This window comes from Geosmithia morbida, assembly GCF_012550715.1.
Source record: "Geosmithia morbida isolate 1262 chromosome Unknown scaffold_3, whole genome shotgun sequence".
Lineage (NCBI taxonomy): Eukaryota > Fungi > Ascomycota > Sordariomycetes > Hypocreales > Bionectriaceae > Geosmithia > Geosmithia morbida.
Genome location: NW_023336190.1, coordinates 1,234,411 through 1,247,073, shown reverse-complemented (window position 1 = coordinate 1,247,073; position 12,663 = coordinate 1,234,411). Strand labels below are relative to the sequence as shown.

General features: G+C 57.8%; 4 protein-coding genes across 4 annotated transcripts; 3 read left to right on the top strand and 1 right to left on the bottom strand.

The window, feature by feature from the left end:
- Positions 1 to 2,726: 2,726 nt before the first annotated feature.
- Positions 2,727 to 4,384, top strand: GMORB2_5310 (Major Facilitator Superfamily; the record flags this gene model as incomplete). Its single annotated transcript, XM_035467284.1, has 2 exons — positions 2,727 to 3,008; positions 3,176 to 4,384. Coding segments are annotated over 2 exons (1,491 nt in total), but the record flags the coding sequence as incomplete, so codon positions are not given.
- Positions 4,385 to 6,046: 1,662 nt separating this feature from the next.
- Positions 6,047 to 8,101, top strand: GMORB2_5309 (Acetolactate synthase large subunit or other thiamine pyrophosphate-requiring enzyme; the record flags this gene model as incomplete). Its single annotated transcript, XM_035467283.1, has 3 exons — positions 6,047 to 6,218; positions 6,445 to 7,773; positions 7,842 to 8,101. 3 exons carry the CDS (start codon positions 6,047 to 6,049, stop codon positions 8,099 to 8,101), a joined length of 1,761 nt encoding a protein of 586 aa, XP_035323295.1.
- Positions 8,102 to 8,185: 84 nt separating this feature from the next.
- On the bottom strand, positions 8,186 to 9,196 carry GMORB2_5308 (uncharacterized protein; the record flags this gene model as incomplete). The annotated part of the gene is made up of 1 exon (XM_035467282.1): positions 8,186 to 9,196. The coding sequence occupies one exon, from the start codon at positions 9,194 to 9,196 to the stop codon at positions 8,186 to 8,188; it is 1,011 nt and encodes a 336-aa protein (XP_035323294.1).
- A 1,218-nt stretch (positions 9,197 to 10,414) lies between these two features.
- Positions 10,415 to 12,611, top strand: GMORB2_5307 (uncharacterized protein; the record flags this gene model as incomplete). Its single annotated transcript, XM_035467281.1, has 2 exons — positions 10,415 to 11,860; positions 11,982 to 12,611. The coding sequence occupies 2 exons, from the start codon at positions 10,415 to 10,417 to the stop codon at positions 12,609 to 12,611; spliced, it is 2,076 nt and encodes a 691-aa protein (XP_035323293.1).
- Positions 12,612 to 12,663: the final 52 nt, after the last annotated feature.

Sequence of the window (12,663 nt, the reverse complement as noted above, 5' to 3'; positions counted from 1 at the left end):
GCATGCGTCAACGTTGAAGTGACCGTTCGTGATCATGGCGGCGCTGAGCGGCATGACCCCCTCCGTCACATCACTCTGCCCCAGGCCGGTGACGACCTGGGCCATCCCTGTTTCCCGGCATCATCTGGCATTGAGGGTATTCCGACGCTCGGGGTATACAGTCACGGTTATGACCACACCATAGACGTATGAGATGCTCATCATCCATCACGTCAGACATGTTCTCACCACATATATCTGTCTTGCAAATCCTTCCGCCTCTGCTGTCCTGACCATATTATGTGAAGCAGCGTGAGGTCTGGCGGCCTCACGTCCTAGTCTCTTTCCGGCGAGAGCTAGGAGCTGCCCAGGTGCTGATCAGGAACTGCTCAGGCAGTAATCATGTTCAGGCGGAATCAGATCAGGATGCTGCACAAGGGAAGGAAAGTCTGAAGGTCGAAGGTCGAGATTGGAATCGTGCATCTGAGCTGCCTTCGCCTCACAACCACGTCGTCGACATTCGCCAAGATCGATACGCCAGCCAGTGCAGTCTCGAATTTCGCCAGTCCATGTACGTTGCATATATGTACCAGCTGTGCGAGTGAGTTGTTGCCGCTTTTCTTGCCTTCTGTCGAATATCAAGGATGTACTCGTGCTATATCCGTCCGTCCTCCCCTCCCTTCAAGATGTCGTAAGTGTCCGACCTGGTCCACATTCGTCCTGGGCTTATTGATGTGCCATTTCGGTACCGCCCTTCATTTCTTATCTATTATAGTGATTGATTTATAGCGATGATGTAGTCGTGCGTGTGTGTCTGACAGGTTTTGTGTTCGCAAGGTCGCACGGTCGCAAAGGGGGGGGGGGGGGGGGGGGGGGGGAGGGTTGAGGGCCAATGGCGCTGTGTCACTGACATCTTCACATTCTCAGACAAAACATACAACACACGCACACACGCACGCACGCACGGACAGTCTCCCCGCCTACGATCTGAAAGGAATGAGACAAAAAGTCATGTGATTGTGCCACGGACTCGACTAACACCGTCAGAGGGGACGGTTGCGCCGCCTATCGGCATCCGTCACCAATTTACGTCGGAGAAACCCTGTATCATGGCGTTGAATCATGTCCGTTGGCCCTATACATATCAGCAACATGCACTACCGCCTATACTCTGCGGTGCTGGCCCTGACGCATAAGTTGTAGCCGTACAGCACGAGTGCGTCGGTACGTGGTGATGTCGATATCAAATATCAAGGTACGTATCTCTCCCGTACAAAGCTATCGGAAGTCGCCCTGGATATGATGGACTGATCTGAAGCCAGATACCGACGTCAAGGAGAAGGAGATCGAGATTGGTATTGCTGTTTATTGCAATAGGACTCGTAGTGAAAGGAAGCAGTCCGATACAACGTATTGCACCTCTGTACTCATAGGGCTCCCGGTAATCAGACGGGTAAGAAGCCAGACAGTCCCGGTGGGTGTCACCACTTGCCTGATGGCGGATCAGATGTCCGAGGACTGCTCCCGGTCTCTTGAAAACTAGGGTGTGCCGGGGAGTACGCATCTCTCTCCTCTCTCTCTCTCTCTCTCTCTCTCTCTCTCTCTCTCTCTCTCTCTCTCTCTCTCTCAGACAGGAATTGTGAACTCTAGGTACCTCTTATCTTGCTCGCCGGGAGATCCAACTTGGGATAGTGCTGCGAGTACGGGGGATCTAAGTCTGCTTGTGATATGGGTCAGTGAGATAGGTGGCAAGGTCTGCCGATTAGTGGCGAAGTGGAAGCGATATACTTGTGTAGTCGTGAATGCACCGGTGACGGATGTATGCGTATTGATCGTTGTCTCCTCATCCTCGATTTTTATCGAGGGAGGGTGACTTTATGTGACCTTTCTGACCCTCTTTGCCCCGCTTCCGTACAATTCTCCCAATGGATACTGACAATCAGTACGACACACGACACATCGTACGATATGCTCCAACACCTGGACAGGACCTAGGCAGAGAGGGAGAGGTGGGGAGGGGGGGGGGGGGGGGGGGGGTGAGATGATGTAGCCTGTGGGACATGATGTAGATGGAAAACAGTCAGTAGAGAGAACATTCTCTGGTCTGTCTTCTGCCAGGGGTCATTGGCGCCGCAGCCACGGAACCGCATGTCTACTTTGTATGCCCAGGTCGATCTGTTGAATCTCTTCAGCAACTAGGCTCCGTTGACCTTTGCACGCTCCCTCTTTTTGAGCACTCTTCCTGGACCATCCAGTAGTTCTTCCGTGACTGATCGAACCAGGTCTTGTTGTTTTCCTGACTTGGGTCCCTCTTCCCAAACCTTGCATATGTATATGTAGCAAGGGAGGGGAGGGGGACGAAGCAGCTGTCTGTCACCCACCACCATCACGATTCAGCTCGGTCCCATCGCCTCTAATATGCTGCTTTCCTTATCCTCTCTCTGACTTGTGGTTTGTTTCTTGGTACTTTCACTGAGTGCATACTTTGCGCGCTGCTCGTCAGCGTAGATCTTTTACCATTTTGAGTACTTTCCCTTGTCGACATGCCTTCCTCACACACACACACTTCTCCTTCTCCTTCTCTCTCTTCCTCGTTGCGACCGTTTTTTATTTTATTTTATCTTATACTTTTTTCTCTTCTCTCAACCGAGCTTTTCGCGTACGTGCGTGTATCAAGACTGAAGGTGAGCTTGAGAGGAATAAAGACAGTCTAAGAGAAAGAAGAAAAGAAGAAGAAGACGAGTAAAATGTCAACGTATTCTCCTGCCAACGATGAGATACCTGTCGATGCGGGTGGAAAGGCCGTTCCAGGGCCGCAGTCTGCTTCGGACGGTCCTGACGGTCCAGGCTACATAGACCCCGAGGCCGAGGCAAGGCTGGTCAGGAAGCTCGACGTGGTCGTCTACCCCGTCTTCTTCGTCATCTATGTCATGTCTTTCCTGGACCGGATCAACATTAGCAATGCCAGAATTCAGGGGATGGATCGGGATCTCGACCTGAGTGGTAATCACTTTAATGTGATGCTGTTCGTAAGTGTCATCCCCTCCTCTTACCATCCTCGAACTAAAGCAAGACGGAAAAGAGAGAGGCAGGAAGAAGAAGAAGAAGAAGAAGAAGAAAGGAGAGAATAGAAAAAGAAGAAAAGAAAAAAAGACGAAAGAGGTAAAAGAGAAGACTGACAGAAGAGATGGGGCAGATCTACTACGTGCCATACATCCTCCTCGAGGTCCCCTCCAACATGGTGATCAAGAAGCTACGGCCATCCCTGTACCTGTCCAGCCTCATGTTCATCTGGGGCATCATAGACATGTGCATGGGGTTCGCGCAGTCGTACGGGGCCATGGTGGGGCTCCGATTCCTCCTGGGCATGTTCGAGGCCGGCGTGCTCCCGGGCATGGTCTACGTGTCGTCGATGTACTACAGGCGCCACGAGCTCCAGAAGCGCATGTCCCTGTTCTTCTGCAGCACCGTGGTGGCGGGCGCCTTCGGCGGGCTCCTGGCGTACGGCATCTCCGACCTGGGCGGGCGGGCGGGCATGGCGGCGTGGCGGTGGATCTTGGTCGTCGAGGGGGCGGCGACGGCGCTGATGGCCATCGGGGCTGCCTTCGTCGTCATCGACTGGCCGGAGCAGACGCGGTACCTGAGCGCCGAGGAGAAGCTGCTGCTGGAGCGCCGCATGGCCGCCGACCTGGGCGGCCGGTGCCGCATGGACAGGCTCGACGCCTTCTCGCGGAGGCTCATCTACACCGACGGCAAGATCTGGCTGGGCGCCCTGGCGTACATGGGCGTCGGCGTCCCCGGGCTGTCGGGCACCTTCTTCCTGCCCACCATCCTGGGCGAGTTCGGCTGGGCGGCCGAGCAGGCCCAGATCCGCACCATACCCGTCTACGTCTTCGCCGGAGGCACCATGGTCTCGTCGGCCTGGCTGTCCGACAGGCTCCGCCACCGCTACGGCTTCTTCGCCCTCGCCACGGCCATGGTGACGGTCGGCTACGCCATGCTGCTCTCGTCCGAAGGGAGGTCGCGCGGCTACAAGTTCGGCGCCGTCTTCCCCATCTTCGGCGGCGCCTACATGGTGACCCCCATGTGCCTCGGCTGGCTGCAGAACAACCTCTCCGGCCACTGGAAGCGCTCGTTCGGCGCCTCCGCCCAGGTCACGATCGGCAACGTTGCCGGCATCATCGGCGGGAACATCTTCCTCGAGCGGGAGGCTCCCGACTTCCCCACCGGATACGCCCTCGCCCTCGCCTTCATGTGGTTCGGCTTCGTCTGCGCTTCCGCCATGGCTCTCCTCATGTGGAGGGAGAACAAGGCTCGCGAGGCTGGTGAGCGCGATGACAGGCTCGGCTATCCCCAGGATCAGCTTGAGAACATGGGCGACTGGCATCCCAGCTTCAGGTTCACCTTGTAAGAGGAGAGGGAGAGGGAGGATGTGATGCTGCAAAGGTTTCCAAAAATGAGAGAAACACGCGCCTCCTTCCTTAGCAAAGGAGGTTCTTCTTTCCCCACTCTTACTTTCTTCTTCTTCTTCTTCTTCTAGTAGTAATCCTTTTCCTTGGTCCGGCAGCTTCCTGTCCGGATGGAAGTGGTTAGCATAGATAGACCCTCTATGATAAGAAGGAAAAGTCTATCGGAGCAAGAATACAGCTCACATGCACGGCAAGCTCATCTCTTCTCCACCCTTCTTCGTGCTCAGTGCTTCCGGTATCATAGGGGCCCGGCCGGGTGAGAGTCGACTCGGATCGGCAGGGTAGAGGAAAGGCCAGACACATGGTTCATGGGAGAAAGCCGAGTAAAAAGAATGGAGCCCTCCAAGGATCGATCTAGCATTTCATGTTTTTATCTCTCCATGTTTTTTATTCATTCATTAATATCTACCTCTTGTTTCTTTCTAAAATTTTCCATTCATCTTTTTCTGTACTTGTCCTTTCCATCCTCCTCGAGCAAGGAAGAGAAAGATCGACAACTGTCGTGCGCCCGGGTGGCTTGCCAAGGCTTGCATGGGTTTGAGGAAACGGTCAGTTGTCATCTCAGTTGACAAGAGAGGCTTGTGGCCCGTCTTCCCCGGTGGCAATGCGTATTTGGCGTTTCCTTGAGAATCCTCACATCCTCCTCATGAGAAGAAAGAAACAGACGAGGTGTCGGGAGTGGTGGGTATGACTACATTTTTTTTTTCAAGAATCCCAGCTACGCTACGATACGATGCATATACCAAGCCGCCAAGTTCAGCCTTCGCTCTAGAATAGTCAATGATATACTGATACTTCTTGCAGTTCACTAGAGTATAGTAGGATGTGATATCTGAAAACAAAAGCCCCCTCTACTTTCTTGAATCTTTCCTCCTGCTAAAACTAGCCCCTACGTACCAAGGCAAACGACGTCTTATGCAGAAACTGGCCCCCACACAACCTATCCTCCTCCTCCTCCCTCCTCCCTCCTCCTCCCCACCCACCACACCAACCGGCCGTCCTTTACGTGTGCAGAGTGGTGGGGAGGGTCGTTGCGGTATCAGCTTGTCGACAGTAGCGTGCGAAGCGAGCAGCTTGCGTCAGTGTTGTGGATCCGACGTTGCCTCTCGTTACCTGTTAGTCTAGGCTGTCATGGGAATCTTCGCGCGACACTGACAAGGGTCTACTACTACTTCTGTCTCGCTCACCTCTCTCTCTTCTGGCGAGGCATCTCTCCTCTTTTGGGGGGAGCGGGAGGGGGAGGGGGTTGTCTGTGTGGAGCAGAGTCCTGCCATGAACAGGGAGAATCTGGCTCAGAAAGAAAAGAAGAAGAGAGGAGAGGTGGAGAGGAGAGGAGAGAAGGAGGAGGGGGGAGGAAGAGGGACTCGTAAACCCGGCCGGGTTGTTTACGACATCGCCTGCATCACCATTGTAATCATCTGCCCTTGAGCTGCCTTGGAAGCCCTGGGCTGCCGCATCTCCGTCCTCCCTTCCTACTCTGTATGCATCGAGCAGTCATTTCTCCCCCCCCCTCCCCCCCCCGTTCAACCTTCAAATGCTCTTGCCCTCCAGATTGGCATCGTAGACAGTTTCGAGGACCGCTTGCGCACCAGGAAGCCATGCCGTATACCACGTCGACGGCCTTCTTCGAGGCCATTACCGACGCAGGCATCACCCACTGCTTCGTCAACCTAGGCTCCGACCATCCCAGCATCATGGATGCCATTGTCCGTGGTCAGAGGAATGCCAAGGCCAAGTTCCCGCGCATCATTACCTGTCCCAGCGAGGCGAGTCTTTCTCTTCTTCTTCTTCTTTTCTCCTCTTCTTCCTGCATATTCATGAGTATCGTTGTCATCAATCTACATGTGCTGCTGAATTGAATTCGCCACACACTCATGTACATACACATATATACATGCCACTAGTATCATATGAGAACAGAAAAAGAGAGAGGAACCCCCCCCTCCCCCCTCCCATAACATCAGCAATGCTAACCTAACCTGCCTTCAGATGGTAGCCATGTCCATGGCCGACGGCTGCGCCCGCGTGACCGGCCAACCGCAGTGCGTCATCGTTCACGTCGACGTGGGCACCCAAGCCCTGGGAGCAGCCATGCACAACGCGTCGGTCGGCCGGGCCCCCGTGCTGATCTTCGCCGGTCTGAGCCCCTTCACTCTCGAGGGCGAGATGCGCGGCTCGCGTACCGAGTTCATCCACTGGCTGCAGGACGTCCCCGACCAGCGAGCCATCGTGTCCCAGTACTGCCGGTACACGGCCGAGATCAGGACGGGCGTCAACGTCAAGCAGATGGTCGCCCGGGCGCTGCAGTTCGCCACGAGCGACCCCGAGGGCCCCGTGTACCTGTGCGGGGCGCGCGAGGTCATGGAGGCCGAGCTGCGGCCATACACGCTGCGCCGGGAGCTCTGGAGGCCCGTCGAGATGGGCGGGATGCCCGCCCACGCGGCCGAGGAGGTGGCGTCTGCGCTGGCGGGGGCCGCGACCCCCCTCCTCATCACGGGGTATTCGGGCCGCCATCGCCTCGTCCCCGCTGCGCTGGTCCGGCTGGCCGACACCGTCCCCGCCCTCCGCGTGCTCGACACGGCGGGCAGCGAGATGTCCTTCCCCGGAGACCATCCGGCGTGGCTGGGCCTGAAGCAGGGCGCTCCCGAGGCCCTCGTGGCCGAGGCGGATGTCATCGTCGTCCTGCACTGCGACGTGCCCTGGATCCCCACCCTGTCTAGGCCAAAGGCCGACGCGCGCGTCTTCCACATCGACGTCGATCCCCTGAAGCAGGGCATGCCGCTCTTCTATATTGACGCCGAGGCCCGGTACCGTGCAGATGCCCTCACTTCCGTGCGGCAGATCACCGCCGAGCTGCAGCCGGGCCGGGCCGCTGCCGCCGCGCTGGCTGCCCGCAACCTGGATGCCGACAGGGAGGCCCGCCGCGCCGCCTACGCCGCCAAGATCGAGGCCATCTCTGCCGCGGCCAGGCCTCGCGACGACGGATCCTTTGGCGCGGGCCACCTCGGTTCCGTCCTGCGCACCGTCTGCCCCGAAGATACCGTCTGGGCCGTCGAGGCTGTCACCAACACGGGCCACATCCACAACAATATCCGCCCTACCAGGCCGGGCTCGTGGCTCAACTGCGGCGGCGGTGGTCTGGGCTGGTCCGGCGGCGCAGCCTTGGGCATCAAGCTTGCCGTCGATGCTCGGGCCGGTGGCAAGGGCCCCTTTGTCTGCCAGGTCGTCGGCGACGGCACGTATCTCTTCTCCTTCCCCGGTAGCGTGTACTGGATCTCGCGTCGGTACGGCATCCCCGTATTGACAATTGTCCTGAACAACAAGGGTACGTTCGTGCCTACTTCTCCTCCCCCCTCCCTCCTTGGATATGCCAGCTGACGGTGATCATTGTAGGCTGGAACGCCCCACGGGCCTCGTATACCCTGATCCACCCCGACGGTGAGGGAACCCGTGTCGGCAATGAAGAGCTCAACATCTCCTTCGCCCCCGTTCCCGACTATGGCGGAATTGCGCGTGCCGCTGGAGCCGGCGATATCCATGCTCTCAAGGTGGAAGACTCGAGCGAGCTCGAGGCCGTGCTCGAGGACGCGGTGGCCAGAGTGCAGGCGGGAATGACGGCAGTCGTCGACTGTCGCATCGTTCAGGGAGGCTGAGGGAGGGAAGAGGAGAGGAGGGCTGGAGGGTGCGGGTAGCGAGACTTGCCAGCGTCTATGCCCATGATCGGTCCAACGTCTGATCTATTCATCCTCTCCAGGTGCCCACGGAAGATAGCGGCACGACGGTTCGTAGGAGAGTGTGAATCCTACTCTACGCAGCCTCATCCTCATCACGATCCCGACGGCACCCTCTTCGTCCTGGCACCACTTGTCCCGTCCCCAATCCTGGTCAGACTCGTCCGGCCTGCGGAATCTGCATTGGCCAAAGTCAACCATGCAGACTCGGTACCCCCCCTCCTCAGGAACGACCATGAAGTTGTCAGGCCTGACATCGGCGTTCAGAATGCCCTTGTCACCCAGGAGACGGGTCACCCCGACGGCTTCGTCGACAATGCCCTGCCACGAGCCCTGGGGCGCCTTTTCCGTCATGGACGACATGGTAAATCCCGGGAGATATTCCAGTAAGATGCCGTTGATCTTGAACAGGGGTCCGCTGTTTGCGGCACGGTTGAGAGGAGGCGACGGCGATGTATCGAGGACGACCTTTGCAACAAGGCGCGGGATTTTGGTCCCCTGATATTCGCGTAAGCGGGCATAAGCCTCGGTTTCGGCAGTGAATAGCTTGCGTAGCCCGTCGTCTAGGAAGGCCTCGTTCTCCGCCTCCTCCCATTCTTCTTCCTCGTCTTGCCAGAAGTCGTCCTCGGTGTGGAGGCGGTGCAGGAAATGCTCCGCCTTACCGGTCAGCACGCTCTCCACCAGCTGATCCTCCACGCGCTGTGACCACGGCCCACGCCCGTTGTCTTGACGGTGTTGGTGCGCAAATCTCCGGTCAAACATCTTGAGAAAGTACTCCTGACCGACCCGCAGGCGTCCGGGGTTTGCGTCTGCAACCTCAACTACCATTCCGCAGGAGAGTGTCCATGGCTGACTATGATGCTTCACCCTAACTCGCAGCTCCGATTGCCGTTCGATGGAAGCATCCGGTGACTGCTGGCATAGAGGGGCGTCGTCGATCCCTAGCGTCAAGACTCCGCTGACGGGATACGGGCGGACTTGGGCTTCGCTCTGTACGTCTGAGGACAGGGTCGTCATTTCTTTGGAAGCTCAGAGAGATGGCGGCTAGATGCTGAAGACGGAAACGTTCTTGGTCTGCAGAAGGAACATGAAGGGAAGAGCCATCATGTCTGACAAAGTATGAGTCATGTATGCTATTATCCGCACTCCATGGAACGCATCGCTATATGCAACCACTGCGATGACAGAACAGAAAAACGCAGAAGATGAAAATGCTGCTGATATTCGATGCCCACCCACTGCCCTGTAGTTTATCATCATACCTTGAATGGACCTTGTTGCGTAAAGCTAGGATAGAAGAGATTAGAAGGGGGTATAGATTACAGACATGTGCCGACATCACTTCCTGAATCGGGGAGTAAACCATCGAGCCTCGCCGATAATACTACTGCAGCTACACCTCCACAGCCATCTTCTACATCACATGTACTCTGTGACCTCTTCGTGGAGCCGCGACTCAAGAACGGCGACAGATGGACCAGCGACACCATCCCTATCTTGTCATATCTGCGTAGCCTCTCTGAAGTGGTGCGTACCGCTACGAGGAGTAGTATCATGTGGTTCCCGTCGTGTAGGCGTTACATCGAAGGGCGAGGTCGATCTCTTGGCGGCCCGTACCAGATCACGCAGCTGATGGGTGATGAGAAAGAGGTAGAAGATGTACGAGGCTGAAAGCTACGGAGGACGCGCGTATGCTGCAGAGGCAATCAGTGGCATCTGCTCCCTACTGAGAGCCTGAGGCATATTTCAGGTTGAAGATGGTCAGCCACGCCGACGGTGATGCGGCAGCTGGTGATTGACCGTTTGCATCGAGGTAGCCTGGGTAAGATGTAGTAGGTATGGATAGCAACAGTCATCTCGGTGCAAGAGACCATCACGAACCCCCCGCTCTTACTACGGAGTAGAGCCGGCCGCCTAGCGACAGCAAAGTCACCAACTGCCAAGTTCTAACTGCTAACGATACGGAGTACGGAGTACGGAGTACATGCACCAACAGTATTGCATATTATTTTATTCTATCATTACGAGGCGTGTGTACGGAGTAATACCTCACAAACTCGGCGTCAGAGTACAACACCTGATTAAGAACCTTACCCCACCCCTCCACTCCTCCACCAAGATCGCGTAGATCGCGTCACACTCAAACCCCCATCAGACCAACGACGCAACTATCAACTCGTGCGCCTTCCTCGCAACACGAGGGGCTACCCAACGCCCTCTCCACCGAAAGCCGACATGCCGCCCAGAAACGGCCCTTCGAGCAGTAACCGAACGCGCCCCATAACGAGCTTCTTCAAACCGAGCCCCCAGAAGGCGCAGCCTACACCACCGCCGCCGTCGTCCCCATCTCGCGGCGATTCGCCATGCCCCGCCAACGACACCCTTGCAGCGGGAAGGGCGTCACGGTCTAGCCCGACGAGCCTCCGCGCGCCCTCCTCGCCACTGCAGCTGCCTTCCTCGCCGCTAGGCACACCGTCGCGCAGCATCCGCAGACCTGTAGCCCGAGATGCCGTAGTCGCCGCGTCGGACGAAGACGACAGCGAAGGCGGCTTCTCCGACTCGGATGACGACCTGGAGGACCTGATGGCGAAGTTCGACCCCAACAGGCTGAAGAAGAGCACGACGCCGCCTCTCGCGGCGGCGAGGAAGAACGTGCCGGGCCCGGGCCCGGGCCCTCTCGAGACGCCCAGGGCCAAGCGCACAGACACGGCCATCCACTGCAGCATGCTCTCGTCGCCTCTGACGCTCAACCCCAAGCGTACCCATCAGTTTGACATGGGCGCTCTTATCGAGGACGCCATGCAAGACGACGCGACGCATGCCAGTTCCCTGAAGAACAGGTTGGCCGTGGAAGCCGCTGCTAAAGCTGCCGCCACTGCTTCCGCCGCCGCCACGTCCTCACGAGACGCGGTCCTCCTCGGCATCGTCCGAGACGGCGATGACGGCCTGGACGCGCAAAAGGTCCTCCGGGCCGTGCAGAGGACATCGCACGGTCAGTCGCCAAAGCTACGGTACTGCTTCTTCGCAGCGGACTACGCGCCCCCGCCGCCGCCGCCGTTGCCGCCGATGCCGCCGATGCAGGATCAGGGGCAGAAACAGGTCGGGGCGGCGTGGGCGCCTCTGACGCATGCCAACCCCCGTGTGAGGGAGCAGTATCTTGCCTCTGGCCTGCCACAGACCATGGTTGACAGGATGGGAGGGGCCTTCCTGCCCGCAGCGCTGTTTGACTGGATCCTCGACGACTTGTGCGTGCAGAAGTCCAGGCTTGTCCAGCAGGAGTATGTCAGTCTGCTGAGCTGCTGCCAGGAGCATGCGCGGGTCAGGCTCACTCCCCAGCGTCTGCGGCGGCTGTTTGCCAGGCTTGGTGCTCGCGGCGATGGCGATGACGTCGAGATGTCGGACGAGGGAGAGGAGGGAGGGGGGCCGTCGCCGCTGCCACTGTCGAACCCCCCACAGGATCCGTATCTGGATAGGGACTGGTCGTGTGTGCGCTCGGTTATCGAGCTGCTGGGCCTTTTGTCCTGCGACCTGTCGCCCGAGTCTGTCGCGTTTGCCACCAGGACGCTGCTCCGCATGTCGGTGGATAGGTTTCTGATATGCTCCCCCGAGGTCCTGCCCGAGTATGAGTACAGCATACAGCTACTCGTGGAGGCATTGCCGCCTTCTTCGTGGGATTCCTTTGTAAGTCGTCTCGAACTCTCGCTCTCGCTCTCGCTCTCCTTCTCCTCCTTCTCCCTCCCCCACTCCCTTCTCCTCTGAACAGAGCGGTGGCCAGCCTAGGCATTAACGATGTGGTCTGCAGTGCGCCGAGACGATCAAGATGATGTACGCCAACTTCACTGCCCAGTCCATCCGTATAAACGCCCTCCTCTGTCTCCCCATCAGCAATCGGCGTACCCACGAGCTCCGCAGACGGTTAGCGGTATCATTCTTCTTCGACGACCCGACCCTAGGAGGCCACCACCCAGACACAGTCGTCAGCGTGCGCCGCGTGATTGACCGTCTAGCCATCGGAGACGTCTTCGCCGTGACCTCCAAGACGGACTTTGACGAGCTGCGGGCCGGCATCCTGCTCCTCAACATGGCCGTCGACGACGGGTCTCTCGAGGCAGCCTCGGCCACCGCTGACGGCAGATGGGATCCTGATGACGAGCGACGCTTCAATGCCGAGGTGGACGAGCTGGCCACCATGCTGCGCGAGATTTGGAGGAAGATCAATGACGCAGGCATGAAGCTGTCGCGCACGGAGGCCAAGAGCGTCATCGAGTGGGTGCAGCAGCGCATCTCGCACTCGGTGCGGACGAGGAAGAAGGTCAGGAAGAGCGTATTCGACTCGGTCAGCCGACCCGAACGTGATCCTTTCCTACCGCGGCAGCAGAATTATATGCGCAAGTTCCTCGACAGGCCCGTGTCAAAACGCGTCGCAAGTTGATGCGCACATCAGGATCCAAGGTGCCCAGCATCTGGGTACGATCCACAAACAC